We start from the raw sequence: 21,743 nt of genomic DNA, 5'->3' as shown, positions 1-21,743 counted from the left end.
AGGCACAGAGGTGCCACAGGTGTGCAGCTGAGCAAACCAGAGTCACCAATATCTGGATTCAGAACAATAAAAGAGACACTGAAAGGGTAAATTGCATGGTGTTACTAACCACAGAGAAGTTTTGTCTCTGTCCCTCCTTGCACAGTCCTTTCAAAGAAGCAGAAGGAAAGTCAAGTGCCGAGGTGAAGGACAGTGGAGGAGGGACTATGTGGCCATTGTGAACAGTAGCCAGCATACTCATTGCCAAGGAGTCAGAGAAGAAAAGAAGCATTATCAATATAAAGAGGCTAAAAGTATCACAGGTTTTAGCAAGATCCTCTGTTTCTGCAACCTCAAATAGCCAAAGTTCGGGTACCAGCCTTGGTCTGCTTTCTCATGCTGCAGCTTGTCTAAGTTTCTAGGACGGGAAGTTAAAAAGATTTCAAATTTAATTTTAAAGAATAAATACATTTCAAATGTAAAATATTGAGTATAGCTTTTTCCTTACTTGTGTCCTGTGGCCACAGAGGATTGGTTTGTAGGTTTTTTACTCTTTCCCCTCCCTGCACACTCCTGGCTGCCTTCTGACACATCTGTGTTTGTCAGCTGGTCCAAGCAGTTTAAAGAAAGTGTCTTGGTTGGGAGGGGTGAGGGGAAAGAGAAAAAAAACCAAGTAATTGAGAGGGGATAGTGACCTCAGTGCCCTGTTGTTGGAGTCTGACCCAGCTTTCCCAGAGACAAAGCAAGATCTCTAAAAGATGAGGTAAGGAAGACCAATCTTCTGTTTCTGATTCTCACTTTCCTGGTATTTGCTGCTTGCTTTTATCAGATGCTTGAGATTTGGTGCTTTGTACCAGAATAAGTCTATTAAAATAATTTCTTTTTGCTGTTTTTCCCCGCCTTGTGAAAAAGTATAAAGGCCATCACCTTTCTCCCCCTTGCATTAAAACTTGTGCTGAGATTGAGAACAGCAAACAGGAGTATCCCAGAGATGCCTGGATACTGTTTTTCTATTGTATAATACACTCCTGATTTGCCAAAGAATACCTTCTGAGAAAGATAAGTCAGTAAAAGATAAACCTCCCACAATGAACCTATGTACATGCACATGGTCTTTAGCAGTGAAAAGTAACATAAAAAGGGCATGCTGGCTGTGCAGTAGTCTGTTTGGGTGTCTTTCTTTCTGCACCTCCCAGGTAAAACCTGTGGTTGCTGACAGACAACTTCCAGCTCATGGGATTATAGACCCTTAATTCAGGAGAAAGAGAAATCTTCCAACTCACTTCTCTGATATAACCAGAGTATTTATGAGAGGTGGTTGCTAGCTTCAGGGGAGACTGGGAGAAGATTTGACAGAATTTTTACAAAATAATTTGCAGTACTATGTACTCTTGTGGTACACATTTTAGCTTTCAAGCTCTTCTTTTGGTGATGTCTTTGTTTTCAGGTCTGAGAGATTTAAATTCAGGTATCATTTGAAAATATGTGGGATCCTCCTGGATAAGCCTAATTTTTATAAAGTTTGGCAACTTTATGCATGGTCATTACAATGCAGTGACTTGCAGGAGTCCATCTGATTCAGCTAGGTTTCTTATCCTTGGAAAAGGTCTGAAGATCCTTCCTACTGGTATTTTTCCTATACTTAATAATTCAACTCAAACCTACCCCTTCTGAGGTAGGGTTACTGTGGACATTAATTTTCATCTGTCAAATACTTTCTTAAAAGTATGTGTCTTGACCTGATACCACTTTTCTACATTACTGAAGCTTGCATTTCCAATACCTTGCAGTTATCCTGAAGGTTTTGTTCTGTTTAATCTATAATTAGAAATAGAAGGCAGCATCAAGTTACATGATTTGAATTTTGAACTTCCATCACATACTAAAAGGTTTCTTCTGCCACCAAGGGGCCAGTTTTTTAGGAAAAGAGATCTAAGGTATGAAATATGGAGCCAGCAATGGTATCCCCAGTACTGTAGAGGAGAAGGTATTTCCATTGAACCCATCAGTGGATGGTGATGTCTCTAACTTGTGAACTTAAGATGTAGACTCTGATATCAGTAGGCCCCTTGTTTACAGGGAAGTCACTGCTTATTTCCAGAAGTAATTAATTAGCTCATTGGGGAGCAGAGGGGATTCATCAATGCTTTCAGTAGAGAGGACAGATCATACTTGCAGCTTTTTATACTCCATGTTTGAAAACTCAGGCTCACAACCTCTGCTGTGGAAGCCACCAGGTCAGCACCAAGTGATAGAAAGGCTGATGTCTGTATTTAACATCTTTTCCCTTCAAAGCATTTAAGACGTGGTTAACTGAAAGGAAGTAATACTTGCTATGTCCCTTGCCTGTTACGGCTGTCTTCCTCCAAAAATAACAATAAATCCAGTTGTGAATCCCAAGAGAATATTTTGCTTGCTGTAGGATATTCTTCTGGTTTCCTGCTGACCACTTTCAAACAAAAACAAATCTTAGTATTTATTCTCTGTTCTACACAAACTGGAGAACAGTTGTACAAATTCAGTTTTTCACTGAAATTAAAAACAGAGATGTGTGCTGCGCAAAAAGGGAAAGGATGTTATTTGGATTTGGGTTCTGCAGAACATGAGCTTTTGGAGTGGTGTGTGTCTGTTTGTGCAGACCTCTACATACAGTGAATTGAACCCCTGACTAACTTCTAGAAAGGGAAGCAGGCTGCATCTTTGAAGCTAAATTTATTCTAATGAGGAAATGTTAAGACCTTACTTTGGTCAAAGATCTTTGAAATTTGTGGTACAGATTTTATGTGACTGATACTGATCTGGCCACTTGAATAATTTTTGTATGTGCATGCAGAAGGCAGAATTGATGTTTCATTTGTACGTGCAACAGCTGAGAAAGTGTGAGGAAGCCTTCAGAGTTTGATGTAACTGCTTCTAAAAAATCAGCCTGGTGGTTTCTGAAACTCAGGGATCTGAGACCACTTTTGCTTGTTCAGTACTTTGTGCATAAAGATGTTCAGACCTAGTAAGTAATTCAAAGTGACAGCCCTTGTGTGTGCTTAGCACACATGTGGATACAATGTGAGAGCAGCAGGTGGTGTTTGATCGCTGATACTTTTTGAATATAAGAATATTTCAGCCTTGTTGCTCTGACTATTCAATTAAAAGAGAACTATTGTCTCACAGCCTGCATGTGACAGTCAGCTGCAACCAGCAATAATTAGCTGTGCAGCTATGCTTTTTGGTTTTTTTTTCCCTTTAGTGCTGTTACTCTGTGTTTGATTTAAAATTATAAAATAGCAGTACTGGCTAGGTACCTATACTCACAGGATTGATGGGTTTCTGAATGTCAGCTGCACTGGGCAGTTGTTGTTTTTCTTCTGTGCCACATTCAAAGAGCCCCTGAGCAGAGACAGTTTCATTCTGTGACTGTTAATTTAAAGCCTGCCATCCTGGGGATTGTGTTTCTCCATCACACTTTGAAATTACTGTGGTTTCTCAGCCCTGAGTTCTTCTGTCTTTCTTTTTTAAGTCTGGAAAATTATAAGAGATTGCTTCCACTCCTGCTTTGTCTCTTGCTCCCCAAGTAGTTTGCCTGTCAGCACTCTGTGATTGTCTGAGTATTATTCTTTCCATTCTAACGGGGAGGTTCTCAGAAGCTTCTTTGAGAGTGCCTCTCATTGAAAATGCTTGAGATACTTTGCATTCAGGCTTTGTCTCTCTTAGATGTGGGGGAGAGGCTCTTTGGGAAGGACTCAAAGACTACTTTCATCAATTGCTAAGGCCTGTTAAGGTTAGTGTTCAGGCAGCACCATCAACAGAGGTTGATTGTGTAAATTGTGAAGTCTTCCCAGTTCTTTTTCATCAGCAGTATTTTAGATACCTCTCTCACCATGTGCCTATTCAATTTCTCTTGGTTTTTGTTTCTTTTTAACCACCTGTTACCCAAAGCCTTGTCTTGGTGTTTCAGCCATAATGCAGTCATAGCCAAAAAGCAAGAGATCACTCAATAGGTGAGATGATGGAGCTTGCATAGAAAACTCATAAACTCCCTTGGTGATCGAGCTCTTATTAACCCATTCTTTAGGGGTTCCCAAGATGATAACTTTTATAAGGGGATTATTCTCAAGAGAGATATCTCCTTTTCCCCTTTCTACCTCCAATTTGAGTCTCTTCTTTAGCTTCTTTTTCTTCATCCTCCTGGCAGCAGGGTGTCATGACTTAATGCTCAGGGAAAGTGAGTGCAGTGCTGTGCTTGGCAGGCTGCTGCTGGGGCATGCAGCTGAGCTTCTTGTCACACTGACAGCAGCTTCTGCCTTTCTGACATCAGCCAGTCTTTGGGAAAGGGGCTGACAACACAGAACAGCTCCAGACTTTCAAGTTAGGGCAGAAGATGTCTTGAGAAGAGACATTTCAGTAGACATTTCTTTCAAAATCAGATGTCCCATAAGTGAGGTTGGAGCCATTTGTATTCTGAAAGAGCACATCAGGCATGAGAACTTTTGTCTCAGAAAATTTTCTAGCTTTCCTGTTGGAGACGGTAGAGTTTGGAGAAAGGATAGGAAGCTGGGTGCCAGAAGCAGGAGCAACTCCCTGGGGTATCAGGGCACAGGACAGGACTGGGAGACACCAGGGCAGCCCCATGCATCAGTAGCATCCCTGGGGATGGGGCTAGTCTGAGGTTTGGTTTGCTTTCTGAAGATGACCCAGGCTGCGTTATGAAGAGAAGACTGTGGATAGGCTGGATCTTTCTGTTTTTTTACAGATCTGTCTGTACTGAAGGCAAGATAACAATTTTCTCTAATAGCATGCTAAACATCACCTGCCTCTTCAGCCAGGGCATTAAGATGCAGATCTTCTTCACTTTCATCTCTTTTGCTTGTGACACTGAGCCAAAACTCAGCATAGTCGTCTCAGAATCACCATGATTACCAAGGTCTGGTGCCCAGAGTCTAAGATCTCAAAATGTGTCTTAGACCATCCCTACTTGAAAAATCTTTCTCATATCAAATACTTGGGTCAGAAGTATTGATTGGGTAACTCCATCACTTGTGTTCAGCTGTTGAATATCATGGGGTTTGGTGGAAGTAGGGGACTGGGGAGCATCCAGAACGTGAGGACATAAGTTGCCTGACATGCAGCCACAGGTGTCAGGTGGCAGAAAATACAGAGAATATCTTGACTCTTGATTTTTCTCAAGGTCTCGCTAGTCTGTTTGCCTCTTGCCTTCTTGAGTCCCTTTTGGAGGCTGCATATTTTTTTTGATAACAGGACAACTGCAGCCTGGAATGGTTAGCTTGATAGCTTTATCTCAACATGGGAGTACCAGTAGGAGATACTTCAGCACAGCACTTTTGACTCTGAATCTTTTGCTCAGTTATCTTCTCTGAGAAAGCAAGAATGCCCCCAGTTTTCTTTGCTTAAGCTTTTAGAATACTTTGGACAACTCAACCTTTCTTTCATACCTTTAAAAGAAGATATGATCAATGTGCCAAAAATAGAATTAATAGTTGCCTTTCTGTTTGGCTCAGGTGTACTTAAATTAACTTCTTTTACTGTGATCCAGCTGGGGACCTAAATAAATAACGGAATCACAAAAATGGTGGTTAGTTTAGCTATCAAATGATACTAGCTTCAACGTCTTTCTACCTGTCAGCTTTTAAGGTCAAGAGAGAAACATTTTTGGTCATTTACAGCTAAGAAACAATATTTTGAGAACATCACTTTGCACAAATGCCTACAAGTTATGCTCTATGATATTTAAAATTTTTGTGTTTATTTTTCATCCAGATGTGGAGGGGTGCAAAGTGAACTTGACACTTTTTTAGTTACTGTGTGGTCTGAGGAAATGTAATGCTAGATATAATTGGAACACGTGGTCAAGTATTTTTTAATGATTATGAGATGATTAAATTTACTGAATTATCTCAACCCACGCTGTTCTCATACTATTAATTTGCCTTAAATGAGTTGAAGCAATGCAATGCACAGCAGCTGTGTTTGCTATGTAGCTTTCTAGTCATTAATAGTTCATTATACTTTTTAATGTTGATTACCTGTTAGTATAATTATGGTAAACACTTTCCTATACTAAAAACTCATAATGCTCTGTGCTGCTGCTGAATAAACTACCCTGGTGATATCCACAGGTGTATGAATAAAATAAATCAAACTAAAATAAAATAAACTTCAGAAATATATGATGTAGTACAGAAACATATGATTCAGTAGGAATTCTATTAAATTTACAAAATTTTCAGGCACAGTGAGGGTATCCTCTAGGTGATTCTTATGTCTGCCAGAGGAGACATTTGAGTTGATACCATTTCATTTTTAAAAGTAGATTATGAAACAACCAGAAGATTTAAATCCTTAAGGAAATCTGACACAGAATAACCTTAGAAAGTTTCTCCATGGACAATGGCAATGACCTCACACTGCAGTATTCCATAGTGGAGAGAATGCTTTTAATATAAATTTCAGCAGTTTTTTACTTTTCTTATCAAGGAGAAGTTGCCGAGTGTTTTGGTTTCAGTGATTTTGTGGGAGCTTGCAGCTTACAGCCACCTGATGCTGTGGTTCACAGTAGCTATCAATGCCCTTCAGAGCAATATTAGTATGAAGGTTTTTGCAAAGATAATTCATGCTTGTCAAATGCTTTGTGTGTCTTTTTGTGTAACAAAAAGTTTGATTACAAAGTTCTTTCAAGCTCTCGTTGTTTAAAGCTGGAAGGCTTGACAAAATGTAATACAAACCCAGCACAGTGGGTCAAATAGTCTGACAGATACGTATTCTTTGTGAGAGCTTTGAAATTGGAGCTCCATTATACTCCTTTTAAAATTCAGAAAAGGAATTGTCACTACCACAGATATAAATTAATCATACTCTTGTCTACTTTTATTTTCATCAGCATTCTAAAAACTCAGGAAGTTGACAGGAGAAAGGTGTCACTTGAGATGCATGAGTTGTAATAAGCAGTTACAAGACAACAGGAATTGCAGACTGTAGAAAAGGAAAAATTCTTAGCATCACCTGCAGTCCTGTGTGAATGCCTAGTGACTAAATGCAAGGAATGTATAATAATTCTGCTTATATAATCTTGCAGTTAAAGGGATAAATAAACTAAAAATAATTTCCCCCTTGATACATCAGAACGCAAAGGTTTCCATACTCAAAATGTTTTTAAATGTTATTTAAGGAATGCCTTTTACTCAGAATGAAAACCAGAAAGAAGGAATAACTCTGTTATAAGTAGTGGTTTCTGTGCACTTGCAAAAAGAAAAAAAAAGTAACCAGGTTTGCTAAAATCAGAATGTACTGATTCTTCTGCTATTGCTTTAAAAGGTACTGAATGTACTCAATAGATCTGACAGGTTAATTCTTCCACTGGTCTTACAAAGGTTGCATATTTGATTAGGAGTGATGCATCATATTCCTCTGCTTGACTGGAGCTCCTGATAATAACAGAATGTGCTTCTGCAAAATATTGAGATGAGGAACTGAAGGCCTTCTACTTACACCATCTTTCAGATGATTTAGATCTTAATGACACTGTTGTAATATTTTTGACTAATAACATCTGTTAGATTTATACTTGCTTGGACAGTTTTGCTCAAGTCCTTAACTTATCCTTTGTAGTAACACAGAGGACAATAAATTGCATTTTATATATATGACACAAGTACTATGTGTAGGAAATTAACTTGATGGTTAACATAATGATTCATTTTATTTTTATTTATTTATTTATTTTATTCATTTATTTTATTTCAAGAAATGAAAGATGTGAAAAATGATGCTTTTTAGAGTGTTGTTACTTTCGAAATGATAACAGTAATTCATGGTAGTTGTAATTCAGAACTCACTGAATGTTATGAAAGTCTCCCAAGTAGTATGTTTAGAATACTTTAGAGTCTAAAATCTAATACTTTAGAATACTTCAGAATCCAGATTCAAAAGTAGTGCTTATAAGAAAAATGAAAGAAATTATATTTCAGCAGCATTTAACTGCTGAACATGTCACTTTGGGTAAGAATTTGATGAAGCAGTAATTTTTAATTGTACTGACTATAAATGGTTACACTTTTTTAGATGGTAAATAAATATTTAACAATACTAATAAATAAAAATAACTAACAATACTAATAACAATAATATTTTATTGATTGTGACTTATACTAAAATTACTTGTTAATAAAAGTTTCAATAAATTTATATAAATGTTTTAAAAATTAAATCTTTAAAATTCAGTGGCTTGGGGGTTTTTATATCACATGTGGATTGGACATAGTATTTTACATCTATTACCTTCCATTTGCAGCAAAGGTGCTTTGGAATTCATCTACAATTTCTGTGGTTTTTTACTAAAATTGACTTTTATTAATGCTATTGATCAAAATTGGAGACAGTAACAAGACGTACATTTTGGTTATCTTCTCTCAAGCCATGCCACTACTGAGGGCTGATCCGTTGCATAATCTACAGCAAATGGCTTCAAAAGGGTTTCCAGCAGAGCACTGAATAATGTAAAAGTTTAAGTTCCTATTTTATTGTACATGACCCTTTTGAAATGCCAACTGTTCCTTTAAAAAAAAAAAAGTTAATTCAAAATGTATTAACAGGAGGAAATTTTATTAACTTATAATATGAAAATTTCCATTTGTAAGAGAAGGAAGGAGTTAATTTTTGAAATTGGTCTGTTACAATGAGATTGAGTCAGCTGGTTTATTAGATTTAGGAAATCTTTTTTAGTCATCTTTTGTATTGGAGGAGATGCAACTAGAATCTTCACTGCTTAGATGTTTCCATTAAAGACTACAAGCAGTTTTTTTAATCAACTTGCTAAAGTTTTTCTTTCCATGACTTGCAGGTTGTGTTATATCCAACGTCCAATAGTCCAAAGTCCCCTGATCTGCATAAAATGATAGTTCCCAAAAACAGCCAGGACAGTGACCTGAAAATTAAACTAGCAGTGAGAATGGATAAACCACCTCACATGAAGCACTGTGGGTAAGTGTCCATTTCCTGGCTGTCTCTATTTTGTCTCACTGTGCCTATGTTTTAACAAAGTATCTAAAAAGTATTTAACAAAGTATCTAAAATCATAAAGTTTGTAAAACATTTCAAATGTCTAAAACATTTCCTATACTATGGTATTGTGTTATATCTTCATTTTATACAAAAAGTTTGGACTAGTCAGGAATAAGGTTCATTTCAGATGTTCAGTGATGTGTAAATACAGATGATGAGCTACGACTGAAATGCAGAACCTAGAGTACAGTCTCATTTAGATACTGGTTTGAATGTTGCAATTTATGGCACTTTGTTAAAAAATATTTAGGAGAAACATATTTTTCCATTAAAATAGGATTAATTATATACCTGAATAAAGTGGTATTTGCCACATAGTCTCCCCTTCCTTTCTCTGTCTGCTGTATGGTCTTTCTCTTGAAAAAAATTTATGTATGAATGCTAGCTTAAGGATGTTTTTCTGTCTAACACTGAAACTGTGTGGAATAGATTTGTTCATAAAGAGAGCTCCTTTAATCAACTGCCACCACTATTCCTCAGCCCACCTGCAAAAATAGGTAGTGTTGCTGATAGTAAGCAAGTTTGTATTTTTTTAATAAAGCAATCAAAAAGAATCAATATACTGTCCATGCTATATAGGTTTCTTTTTAGACTCCTCCTGTTTGTATTCTGCCCATTGTACACAGGCAATAATTGCCAAAATTTCCTATGTATTATGCTTTCTTTAAAAAAGCAACCAAACTGACGTAATTTTTTCAAAGTGTTAATCAGTTGGACTCAAATTTCCCAGGTACCAATTGTATCCCTCATTTTGGTTTTGTGAAACTTAGACACAAATGGTTGGGACTGTAACAATGGGATTTGGTGCATGGAGACCTGTGCCTGGTGACCAGGAACTGTGAGGAAAGGGAGGAAACCAGTCATGGGGTCAACAGGGGACTGGAGGTACTGTGCTTGGAGACTGGAACTGAGATGAGAAAACTTCCAAGCAGGGCAGCAAATACATAAGGGAAATAGGATAATGTAGCTGGAGAAAGCAGGAAGACTCAGGTAACATGGATAAGTTGGAGTAGAGAGCAGAGATAAGTGTTTGTACTATAACATGGATAAGTTGGAGTAGAGAGCAGAGATAAGTGTTTGTACTAAAGCACAACGCTCTCCTGTGAGTCCCACCTTCTGCCCCATTCATTTGCAGTCACCAAACACCTGTGAAATGGTTTGGTGATGGTGGCACATCTTCGTCTAGATCCAGCCCACTAGCCTGGATTCAGTTTCCTGCTGCTGGAGGGTGTTGAGCTGCTGCAGCAGTGCAGGATGCAGGGGGCACAGTGCTTGCTGCCCGCCCTCCTCAGCAGCCTTGTCAAAAGGCAGCCCCACAGGCAGGCTGACTTGAAGCACATCAGCAAAGAATGATGTCCCAACAGATTCATCTGAACATGACCTGGTTCAATTGCAAACTGCCACCCTAAACACATCAGGGGTGTTGTGCTGCCATGCACCCATCCCAAGCAATGGCTGGGAGAAGTTCCCATTTTTGATCAGGTCACTGATAATATTGGGGTCATGCTGTCTACAGCCCCAATTAGAGTATAATGTGCAGCTGGATCCAGCAACAAGGAGAAGGCTCCAGTGTTTCCTCTCATCATGCTCCTGTGTTTCCCCAGAGGCTGTCTTGGCGAGGAGCTGTTCTTCTGGGGTCTTCAGAGGGTCTTCCCAACCTCCCCAGTTCAGTTTTCCATACTGGTTTATATCAGTCTTCTTGTCTGATCATTAAAGAACCAAATCAAATATTGTTGTCAATAATTTAGTTCAACCATTATCCCTTTGTCTGCTGCTGGTGGTTGCTTCCTCAGATTGATTTTGAATACTTGTCTGCTGGCACTGTGATTTACTTCTACATTTTACTTCAGGGTCATTGCTGTGACTATTCTTTAGGCTATTCTTCTCACTAAAAATGCTCTGGGTCAGTCATCATTTCCTTTTCTTTATAGCTATTAGCTATAATGATTATTACCTAGACACTTGTTAAGGAAAGTTAGGGCACCAATGGATCTGTGGACTTCTCCACCATTAACATAAGTGAAATGAAATAAAAACTTAATAATTCCTTCAATAACCATTGAGTAGATTGATGAGGTACTGTAGGAAGCACTGGAGTTGCAGTGAGAGGAGGGAAAAGATCACGTGCTAGCAGAATTGTTAGTGTGTACAGTCAGGAACTATTAATGTTATGAAGAGCCATCATCCAGGCACTCCCTGCAGCCTTCTCTTGACTTCCTGGGTAAGTGTAAGTATTAAGTGGTCATTTGCTGTTTTTTCAAGAGGGATTCCCATCTGCTTCAATACACATATTAAAGCTGCTCTGGTTCTGAACTCATGCTGTGTTATCAGGGAAATCTGCATTTGTGAAGAGACTGGAAACCTGTGATGGATGATGGGCAGTATCATCAGAAAGGCAAAGGAATATTTCACAGTTAAAATAGTTGAGGGTTGATTGAAAGGAACTGGCTTATATCCCCATTTGTGCTGCACAGAAGGACTTCCTTGTAAGAGACTGAAATGCTTCCACCTATAGTAACTGATGGTATCTTATTTGTTTCCTGTGTCCAGTTTGATAAACTGGAATCTGTTTTCCTAGGGGTGCACACCACTAACAGCTGTTAGCTGAAGTCAGTGGAAATGGGGCTTTAAATATTCATTGTGCTCTTCAAGTCCAAATATCCTAAAAATTAATATCTGGAGCCTAAAACTTTTAGTGTTTCAATTGTCCTGTTTTCAGGAGGGTACTGTTTTCAAGGGAAAACAGTACCACCTCCCAGGATCAGACACATATGAAGGTGAATCTAGGGAAGCATATGGTACAAAAGGGTTCCCACACCCTGGAGGAGCTGTGGGAGTGGAGGCAGTGTCACTTTGCTCAGCCAAAGGTTTGTGCTCTGCTGAGCAGGGTTATAACAGTGCCAGGATGTGCAATTCTCTGGAAAACCTTCACAATATGGAAATTTGAGTCTCTCTGTAAAACAGGGTTCGTTTAAAACATAATGAAGGAGGCCATAGGATAAAATCAAGTGCTGAAGAGCTCAAAGACAGCTGCTGCTGTCCTGAATACTGAAAATGACAGGGAGATCTTTGTCTATATTTATTTTATTTTATTTTATTTTATTTTATTTTATTTTATTATTAGAATGTTGTCATATGTTTAAGTACAGGGTCATAGAGTACACAAAAGGAACAGATATAAAAGGATGACAGAATGTGATCATCCTTTCTCCTGGAATTTCATCATATCAGCAAGTTGAATTTTACAACCTTTATGACAGAGTTCTAGTGTAGTTAGTGTGTTCAACCCAGCTAAGTTCTAATTCTTCATTGTATTTTTCAGAGGCATTGCATGCCTTATCCTTAACCAGTGTTTGAACTGGACAACTTACATTTGTGTCAGAGTTAACAAACTAACATACAATATTCGTTGTCTGTTACAGGAAAAGAAGGCAATCTGTTGACATTACATAATGTTTTTCAGATGAGAATCTCAAAATTTATTTGGAGTTGAATTCAAATTTTATCCTACAGCCAATTGCAGAAAGAGGGGTTTTAGTAGATTAATACTCTATCTGAGATAATTACAGTAAGAGACAATTTTTTAGATATGGGAACTGTGCCCAAATATTTCAGGTTCTGCAGGGTTGGCAAAACCCACAGGCCAAATCTAATGGTGGTTTTCAATTTTATCTCTTGAGAAAATTTTCTCCTTTTTAAGGCTGACTTTACTTACTAACACAGGGGATATGTTGGAAGACTTCAAAATTTGTCTTGCATTTATGTTTCAAGAATATTCACTTCTACAAATTATACTGTCTTGTACTAAAGTCACAAATAGCATTCTGGACTGCAGCACCTTCAAGTCATGTTCTCGCTTTGATTTCCACAGTCATAACCAAAAATTATATTTTAAATTAGATTATAAAGTTGGGATTTTTAATTATTAATTTTAACCTTTCTAAGAGCAAGAAATAAAAATCTTTATGAGTCAACACTACTGAGAATCTCAATTGCAGTTCATTTGTACTTTTCTAAAAAAGAGGTTTATTTTTATGTTGACACATTCATACAGTTAATCTAGTGTTACTCCACTAATTTGACTTTAAAAAAATATTATTAAGGGAACAATTAATGTTTTTTCGATGTAATCTGTTTCATGCTTTAAAAAATGGAAGACTTATTATACATCTTAGAGTAAACATAATCTTATTGCTTATTTTACATTTTTATTTTTACTTTTGCATAAAAGGCTCTCAAAGTGGGAATTAACTTGTCTGATAGATAATTATCCTTTTGTATCTGAATCCTGTCAATACATTACAAGGCAAAGCATTCACAGCTAGTCTGAGTAGTGACAAGGTAAATATGGCTCATTAATGGGGATTTGTAGAACACTTCCAATTATTGGCAATTCATGACATTCCAGATTCCTTTCTCATAATTTGTATTGTATTTACATTCTCACAGGATGTGGTAACCTTTCCCTCATCTATAATTATGAGCAAATACCAGATACTTTTAAAATTGCCTTTACTTTGTAAAGCAAACATACATACAAAAGATTTTTTAAGATTTCTAATTTTTTTTCTCTTGCAATCTTGAATCTAAAACAAATCATCAGAGGAAAGAAGTAAAATTTGAGCTAAAAACTTCCTCTATAAAATGCTAAAAGCCTGTTTATTTCTGTTGAGTTACAACAGCAGCATTAGGTAGGTACTGTTTGCTTCAGGAAGGCTCAGTTGGATCTCCTTAATTCATAATTATATTAGGGTTTAAAATCCCAGCAGGACAGGTTAATTGACTCAAGATATGTGGGTTACTCTAAATATCGTCTCTAATACATGGGGGTTTTTTGATGTGCCTTTGCATATCTGTGTGCATTTAGATCATGCATTATTTTAAAAAGTAGATTGAGTTGTATCTTAGCATAGCCTAGTGGTGACTAAAAGGTATTATTCTGTTGCTTCCAATCTAGAAATAAAAAAGGAATGAATGAGAGATGGTTTTTTAAAGCTCACTTTAAAAGGATTAGTAATGCTCCATGGTCTTACCACAAAAAAAGAAAAAAAAAGGAAAATAAATAATAAAGTAAAATGAAATTCTTACTAATTAAACAGCCTGAACAGGACAATATTACTAAGTAGTAGTATTTGGGTTTGACTTCCAAAGTAAAACATTTCAGCCTTGCTCTTGCCTTAAACTTTTACCAAGATTTGAAGGGCAAAATTCATTCTTCATGTTCTGTTCTGCTTTCTGCTATGACATGTTGCATATGGAACTGATATACATTTAATTTCCTAAACTTTTGCATTTGGAATAAACATTTTACAAGCACTTAGAATTTTCTCTCTGTCTCTCATCTCTAAAGAAAGCATTTTGGTGACTTCTTTAAAATTGTACTCTCCGTAATAATAAAGAATCTGTGCAAGATGATTTTTCTGTCCCAAATTTTTGATGTTTTGGGTTTTGCTTTGTGGTTTTTGTTTATAATTGTATTTTGAGAATATAAAGATCACCATTAATTTGTTAACGTCTTAAATTTTTTTCTCTTTTGCACTTGAAATTGGCTGAGATGTTCTTAGGAGACCATTTATAAGTAGTAAATATAGGTACTGATTCCTGAATGTGACTGAAGAATCACATTTCTCCTGCTGCTGTAGTTTCAGAACTAAAGGAAACCTGTGAGGCAAATGGTTAGCAGTCTTCTCAGATGTAGAATTAGAGGAGAAGTAATTTTTTCCTCTCTTTTATATGACACTCGTCACACATCCTTAGAGGAGAAGAAGAGTATAATCTGGTTTGCAGCTGACTGAAATGAAACATAGGAATAAACAGAGATCACCCAAGGTCACAGACAATTTGGTGACAAAGCTGACGATGGCACTGGGGTCTGCTGGCTTCTCAGTGGTAGGGCTGTTGTGTGTGCCTGTCACCTGGATAAACACAGTCATTGCTGCTACTGAGCTCATAACTCAGCTGAGAAGAGCCACGGGGGCACTGCAGTCAGCCAGGATGAGGGTGGTGCCAGCTCTTACAGACTGTTTGTCTGTGGTCACCTGGCAAAGAAGGGCAGGATGAGAAAGAGAATTACCTTTGCAACTTAAAGATGGGTAATCTGGGTTTGATCTGAAGATGAGATCTGCTCCCACTTTCATTATTTCAGAAAAATACGCAAGGTGAATACATTGAAATTACTCTATTGCAACTCTGGGTTACTTGTACAGATAAAGTAAGATGTCAGGAATACAATCATACTTCTCTTAGCAAGTGCTGCAAGATCCCTGTCACAGATAAGATAGAAGGAATTTTTTGCTAATTTAAAACTTCAAGTTTAATTTTTCTTAAATGAATAGGTGTAGTATTGCTTCAAAGTGAAGGAAAGTGTTTAAAACCCAATAATAGTTAAGGTGTTTCCAACATCTTAGAAAATCCTTACTAATGCTTGGTATTATATGGTAATATGAAGCATAGACTTCTTCAGTTAGTACTACGTTCTGTGAGATAAAACTTTGTATATTACTTTTCAACAGTTACTGAAAATATGTTTCTCCTTAATCTTTTTCTCTTTCAAAAGAAAGAGCAGATTATCCAAGAGATTTGTTTTGCTTTTTCATTTCTTATCAATATAGGATAATTTCCTGAACCAAATGTTAAAATACTCAAATACTTACCTAATACTCAAATATTTACCTAATTCAATTCTTCATCTACATATTTAAACTCTTCTGGATCCCTTTATAGTATTTGATTCATTTTTCCAAGTTTGTGTGCTGCATATCTGGTTGTAATCATAAAGTCAGCTTAGTAGCACCATCTAGCTTTCTGTTGGCTGCTGTTGCATTTCTTCCTAGAAAAGGGTAGCAGAGCAATGACTTCAGCTGCTGCCTCAAAGAGCAAAGCTCTCCCTTTTCCTTTGGTGGAATGCTTACTATTTTGTTTGTGAATTCAAAGCCAGGAAGCATAGAAGTCAGATGGAAGCTGTTGAGTTTGTTTGAATTTTGCAAGCTTTACATAGCATCAGATAGTTTACAATTCTTTTCTGATCATTTAATCATATGGGCTCACTATAGCAGCCAAAAATTTAGGTGTTTAGGCTATGTAAGCATTCTCTGAGTTTTCTCAAAGCAGCTACTAGGTAGGGTGGGGTGCCTTGACAAGATGGCTTATCAGTGCTAAGACACTGGCAATTGAAAAACAGAAAAGGTGCACTGGAGGTAGTAAGGTAAACTTTTCTCTAGATATATTGCACTTAGAACAGTAGTTAGTATTTTTGTCATTTCTACTACAATTACTCCTAATTAGTCTCAAATAAATTTATAAGGTAAATCTTTTTAAAAATGCTTGAGAGATTGCCCACTGCCAACATTTTTTTGAGATGACCAGCAATCCATATACAAATGGGAGATTTTTCTACTAACTTTGTGCCATTTGAAACTCCTCTGTAAAAAGATAATTCTCAGCCAGTCTTCCTCATGTGTAGGAAAGGGATGATTACTATAAAGTGAAGATGTGTTCTTGATTCACTAACCAAATAACAAAAATATTCCTGATTCCTGTTGTCACAGTTGTTGCCTTGTGAAATCTTGCTACATGTTGAAGCACTGTGGGATGCAGCAGTCTGCTGCAAGATGATCCCCTCAAAAGAATTGTGTGTATTCATCTCAGCTGGGTCTAAGTAAAACTTAGTTGCTCCCTCTCACCATGATTTTATATTGTGTGCAGTTTTTCTTGCCTGTCCTGTTACTGGCAAATGGGATGCAACAATATTTACTCAGTCTAGCTGGCCTCTAGTGCCCAAGTTGTCCAAAGAACCTCATTCTCATCTACTCACACTGAGGAGCTCTTTTCCAAAGAGTACCTTATAAGCTAATTTTATGTCTGGAATACAGAACATGAACAGAAGTGTCTATTTCCAAAGGGAATTGTCTCATAAAGAAACTTATTTATGAAGCAAAAGGGAGGTGGAAATTTCTTTTACTCTAATTGAAGAGGTCATGGGACTTGGTAGCAGAGTTATGGAGCCATAATAGTTGGCCAAAACACAGCACAAAACCCAAGCACTGACACAGTGATGCCACTACCTGCACTACAGAACTGTTGGGGTCTCTGACATGTTCACAACACTTTTGAATTTGAGTTGGCTCATGTTCAGGCTCAGTGCATGGACAACATGATTGTGTATTTACTTGCTATATACTTTTGAGACACTGGACAAAAGATTTCATTGTCATTTCTCACAGGAAGGGATAAAAAAATATTAGAGTTTCAGCTGAATTTATTTGACTTCAAAGACAAAAGAGATGTGAACTAAAAAGTTTTATTTCCCAATCCATGTTCAGTCTAGACCTAGCATGACAATCTCAGGTTTGATCAAGACAAGCGCTGTAGCTGTAGGTGGCTCTGTAGTGCTGAGGCAAACTGTATCAATGCAAGGTTTTTACCACTCATGGAAGATATGTTGTGTGGCTGATGAAATAGGCTTTATTTGAATTTCAGACATGGTGGACTGTTGAAGAAAAAGTGTGGGGTTGGTAAAAAAATGCACTCAGCACCTGAAGTATGCAGCACAGCAAATACCACTGCATATTCAGGAATGCCTGCTGCTTACTTTACATCAAGGTGTGCCAAAGTGTCATCTAACATCCAGCACCACAAATCTATGTATAGAGCATATTTTCTTTACTCAGTGAAAAAGCCTGAAGAAGGATATGTCACAAACTGCTATGAAAATATCCTGGCTGCAAACTTCAGAATACTTACTTGAATAATACTTCATAATACTTCATCTGCTGGAAAAGACTGTCATGGTTGATCTGCCATTTAACTACAGCAGGAAGTTAACATGTTTCTTTTGAAACCATAAGAGCTTTTCAAGAAAACTTATGAAGAGGGGATAATCCTTCTTTTCAAAAGTAAATCACAGACAGTTGCTGACTCTGAAGATCCAAGACCCTGAGACCCTGAAGACAAGCACGTGAGTATCCCTTTTTGCAAGATAAAACTCATAAATCCCAGCACAGCGTAAACCTGAGTATTTCAAGGACTTCCAACATTTGGAATGAGACTACTGAGAAAGTAACAGAAAATTTAAAAACTAAGCCAGTGGATTTACATTTCTGCAGAAATATTGGTCAAATTTTGGCTCATAATTAATAAACAATTAAACTGGGTTGAAAAGCAATGGTGTATATTTTTTGTTTATTTTGTCAGAGGATCAAAAATGTCCTTCGTGTAGGTGTAGCTATCTTACCCTGCTAAATTCTGGCAAACCTGTCCTCATTTTAACATTCATAAAGAAACATGCACTTGTAGATATCAAGGTCAACATTTCTTATGTATGTTGTAAGCTGCACTTTTAGTGCTGTATGAAGGTGTTACTATTATTATACCAAGATGTCTCATGTGAATATTTTCTGTAATGCTACTTTGTGCTTAATGCTGGTATTTCATTGTGCTAAATGAATGTTAGCATCTTGCCATGGAGAAAAGTGCTAATGTGATAACTGTCTTCATTTAAATGGTTTTACTATTACACACTTCTGCAAAATCAATTTACTATAATCAGTTACTTTTTAAAAATTAAATTGAACTTCATGAAAAATGACACATTAAAATTACATTAATGATTGATTGGATAATGATAATGGCTTAATGCAAAATTACTATGGAAGGAAGAAGCAAAAGTGTTTATCCTGCTGCTAGATCCTTAGAGAACAGATTATAGCTATGAGCCTGATTTTCAGTGCTTCACACAGTAATTGCTTCTGAGGAGGCACCGGGAATCTGAAGATCTTAATGATATGCCACTGCCACTTTAATTGCTGAAAGAAGCCAAGAGAATCCTAATTGCCAAGGGAAGCATTACTAATTAAGGTGTCATTCTTCATTTATTCCATAGAAATTCATCTGAAATATTTGTAAAAGCTGAGATGTAAATTTAGATCCAAACTCACTTAGCTTAATCACAACAGACTTCATGTGAAAAATATCTATGGGTTAGGCAAGGTTGATCATAAAAATTAAAATATTTATTTTCCTATGAAAAATTTTGGTTTGCTTTTGCTCATAACTTCTTTAAAAATGAAGTAAAATAATTGAAAGTAGATTAAATAATCTGGTTTTATTAATATGTAATTTATATTTAAATTGTGATTCTACCCTCACATTAAAAAATTGTTACAACTGTTTACAGAGGGTGTTTCTTTTTTTATATTTCACCTTAAAGCTTAATACTTCTGGAATGTTAAGATGGGTTTTCTTCAGCTCTGATGGGCAGAGTGATGCAGGTTCAGTTGTATAAATATATTCTTTAGATCATAACTGTAGCAACACTTGTTCAATATCTCCTTGCCTTCACTAGGATGGAGTATGCATAATTAATTAGTTATAGAAAATCCCCATGCTCAGAACTGCATGTTTGTCAAATCCTTCTTTGGCTCAGCTTTGCTAAAGTCCTTATTCAGCCTCACAAAATAAGCAGTTGGGGTGAGTGGTCATGCTGGTGGTACTTGTCCATTTCCTGCATACTGGATTTTGTACCTTGTTCTCTTCTCAGCCTTCTTTAATGCAGTTATTCACATTCTCACTGTGTCTCACTTCTTCTTTTGGCATGGACTATCTCTTATGGTTGACCTTAATGGTGCCTTGCATTCATATATAAATGCCAATTCTTTTTCTCTTGTTATGTAATATCTCAGAACCTATGACCAAACATCTCAGTGACTCAGTGACCCGTAGAACTCTAGGTAGATTTTCTAGTTTATACTGACAATTTCTAGTTTACAATTCCTAACTTTAAAGCTCTTCCCATCTCAACTTCTTGGTCTTTGTGTGCATGTGTTAGGAAAAAAATGAGTGAGAAAACCTTTGGCAGCAATTCTCAGCTCGTCACAAAAGAGAAGAGATCAGTTCCAGGCCATAAAGATGGTGATGAGGGGAGGAATTGAGAAAAGACTTGGATTTCTAACCGAGATTTTTTTTCTAAAATACTAAGTAATAACTTTACAATTTCATTTGCATGTGTTTTTTCTACCAAGTAAGTAGACTAGATGGGCTGACCAGTCAGTGCTATGTGGATTGAAGGTAGTATTAAAAATTAATTGTTTTCATGCTGTAGCAAAAAATGCATGCCTTATTAGGTCCTCACAGGGAAGATCATGATCTGAGTAATTTCATGGACGTGAGGTGAAATATAGGCAGGACTTTTTTTTTTTTTTGACTATGTGCCATTGATCTTACTAAAGTGAAAGCATAGAGGAGGCTGCTTATTTTTAATACAATAAATGATGAAGAAATTAATCATATCAGAAGTGTTCTACAATTTGCAGTAATAAGTTCAGATATCAGGAACTTCACAGTAACTCTACAGCATATTTGAGGAGTCTCTGCTCTGACTGGAGAGTTCAGGCTGGCTTCTGCTGAAATTTATTCATGCTATTGTTACACAGTTCCCATAGCCTTGGAAAAGCATCATTCAGAGCAAAATCTGACTTTTAGTTTTGCTTAAATTTGCAGCTCTGTAAATGCAGCCAAAATATGCTGAACAGTATCATTAGAATGAAATCATGTGCAGATATTCCTGCTTCATAACTTATTCCAGAATTTTATATGGTAGACTCCATGTGTTATTTTATATTATATTTTTTATTTATTTCAGATTAAAGTTTTTAACTTTTTGCCATCTAAGTTTCTTTTGAAACTTGTCTAGAAACTTCCCTTACATGCATGAGTCTATAGTACTGGGGACACAACTGACTATGATATTCATAACATTATGCTGTACATAGTCACCTAAGCAATATTCTCATTTTCCCAGACTGCAGGACCAATCATCATTTAAATAGTTGTTTCAGATTTTGTTTATATTGCTTTATTCTACTACAAATAAGCATATCACAAATATCATGCAGGTGAAAGATGCAGTTTATTTTTTAGCCTTTCTCATCAGGTGATCTGAGTTGTTTCTTGATACCACACCTTCATCTGTGACATCAGATTTAAGAGAGAGTTATTTTCACCTGACATACATTGACACTGCATATGGTCTGGCCTGGCCTGGCATTATTTCTATACTGAAAGTGCCAGTCCTATTAACTGCAAGGATGGGGGCATGCCACCTACCTCTTATGTCCTTCTGTCTTGTGCTGCCCATCTGCTGCTTCTAGGAAGGTAAAATTCACCTAATTTTTGTCTTTTGGAATATAAGCCTTTACAAAGTCAGAGATACTTACGGCAGCAAAATTTTTTCAGAAACTAAAAGTATGTGGCCAGTCTAATCCACCCTCTGTGTCAGAATGCTGCCTCAGAAACTGTAGGGTCAGTTGTGGTATCGTGGGTCTGAGGGGGATTTCAATTCATAATACCCTATTCTTTATGGGCAAAAATAATTCTAACACAATACTGAGTGTAAAGGCAGAGGTAACTTTCTATAAATTGAGTTAAGTGGTTTGTTGGTTTTTTTTTTCCTCCACAGTAGTATAATTTCAATTATTGAAGTATTGCATTTATTTCTCACATAATAGTAAGGCCCCATGGTCCTCTACTAGTCTTGTTTTGTTCAAAACATAGTATGTTTGTCATAGTTAGCTCTCTTTAAATAGTCCATGTCCTGTTATGCAATTGTGTTGGTAGGTCAGTACTGTCCTGTTTTGTCAGGGGCCTGAGTATGTCTCATCCCCAAATAGGCATCACCTTGGAAGGCTGACAGTTTCTGT

At 36.9% G+C, this 21,743-nt stretch overlaps 1 protein-coding gene across 4 annotated transcripts in view; it reads left to right on the top strand.

The window, feature by feature from the left end:
* The window catches only part of CADPS2 (calcium dependent secretion activator 2), a 285,197-nt gene that overhangs the window by 140,152 nt on the left and 123,302 nt on the right, over positions 1-21,743 (top strand). For all 4 annotated transcript variants that reach the window (XM_066550639.1, XM_066550638.1, XM_066550637.1 and 1 more), the window contains exon 8: positions 8,828-8,967. In XM_066550639.1, coding sequence (XP_066406736.1) covers positions 8,828-8,967 — 140 coding nt within the window. The remainder of the gene's footprint in view (positions 1-8,827; positions 8,968-21,743) is intronic.

This window comes from Molothrus aeneus, chromosome 5 (assembly GCF_037042795.1).
Source record: "Molothrus aeneus isolate 106 chromosome 5, BPBGC_Maene_1.0, whole genome shotgun sequence".
Taxonomy (NCBI): Eukaryota; Metazoa; Chordata; class Aves; order Passeriformes; family Icteridae; genus Molothrus; species Molothrus aeneus.
Note: the sequence above shows the minus strand (reverse complement) of the source record. Positions and strands in the feature narration are given on the sequence as shown.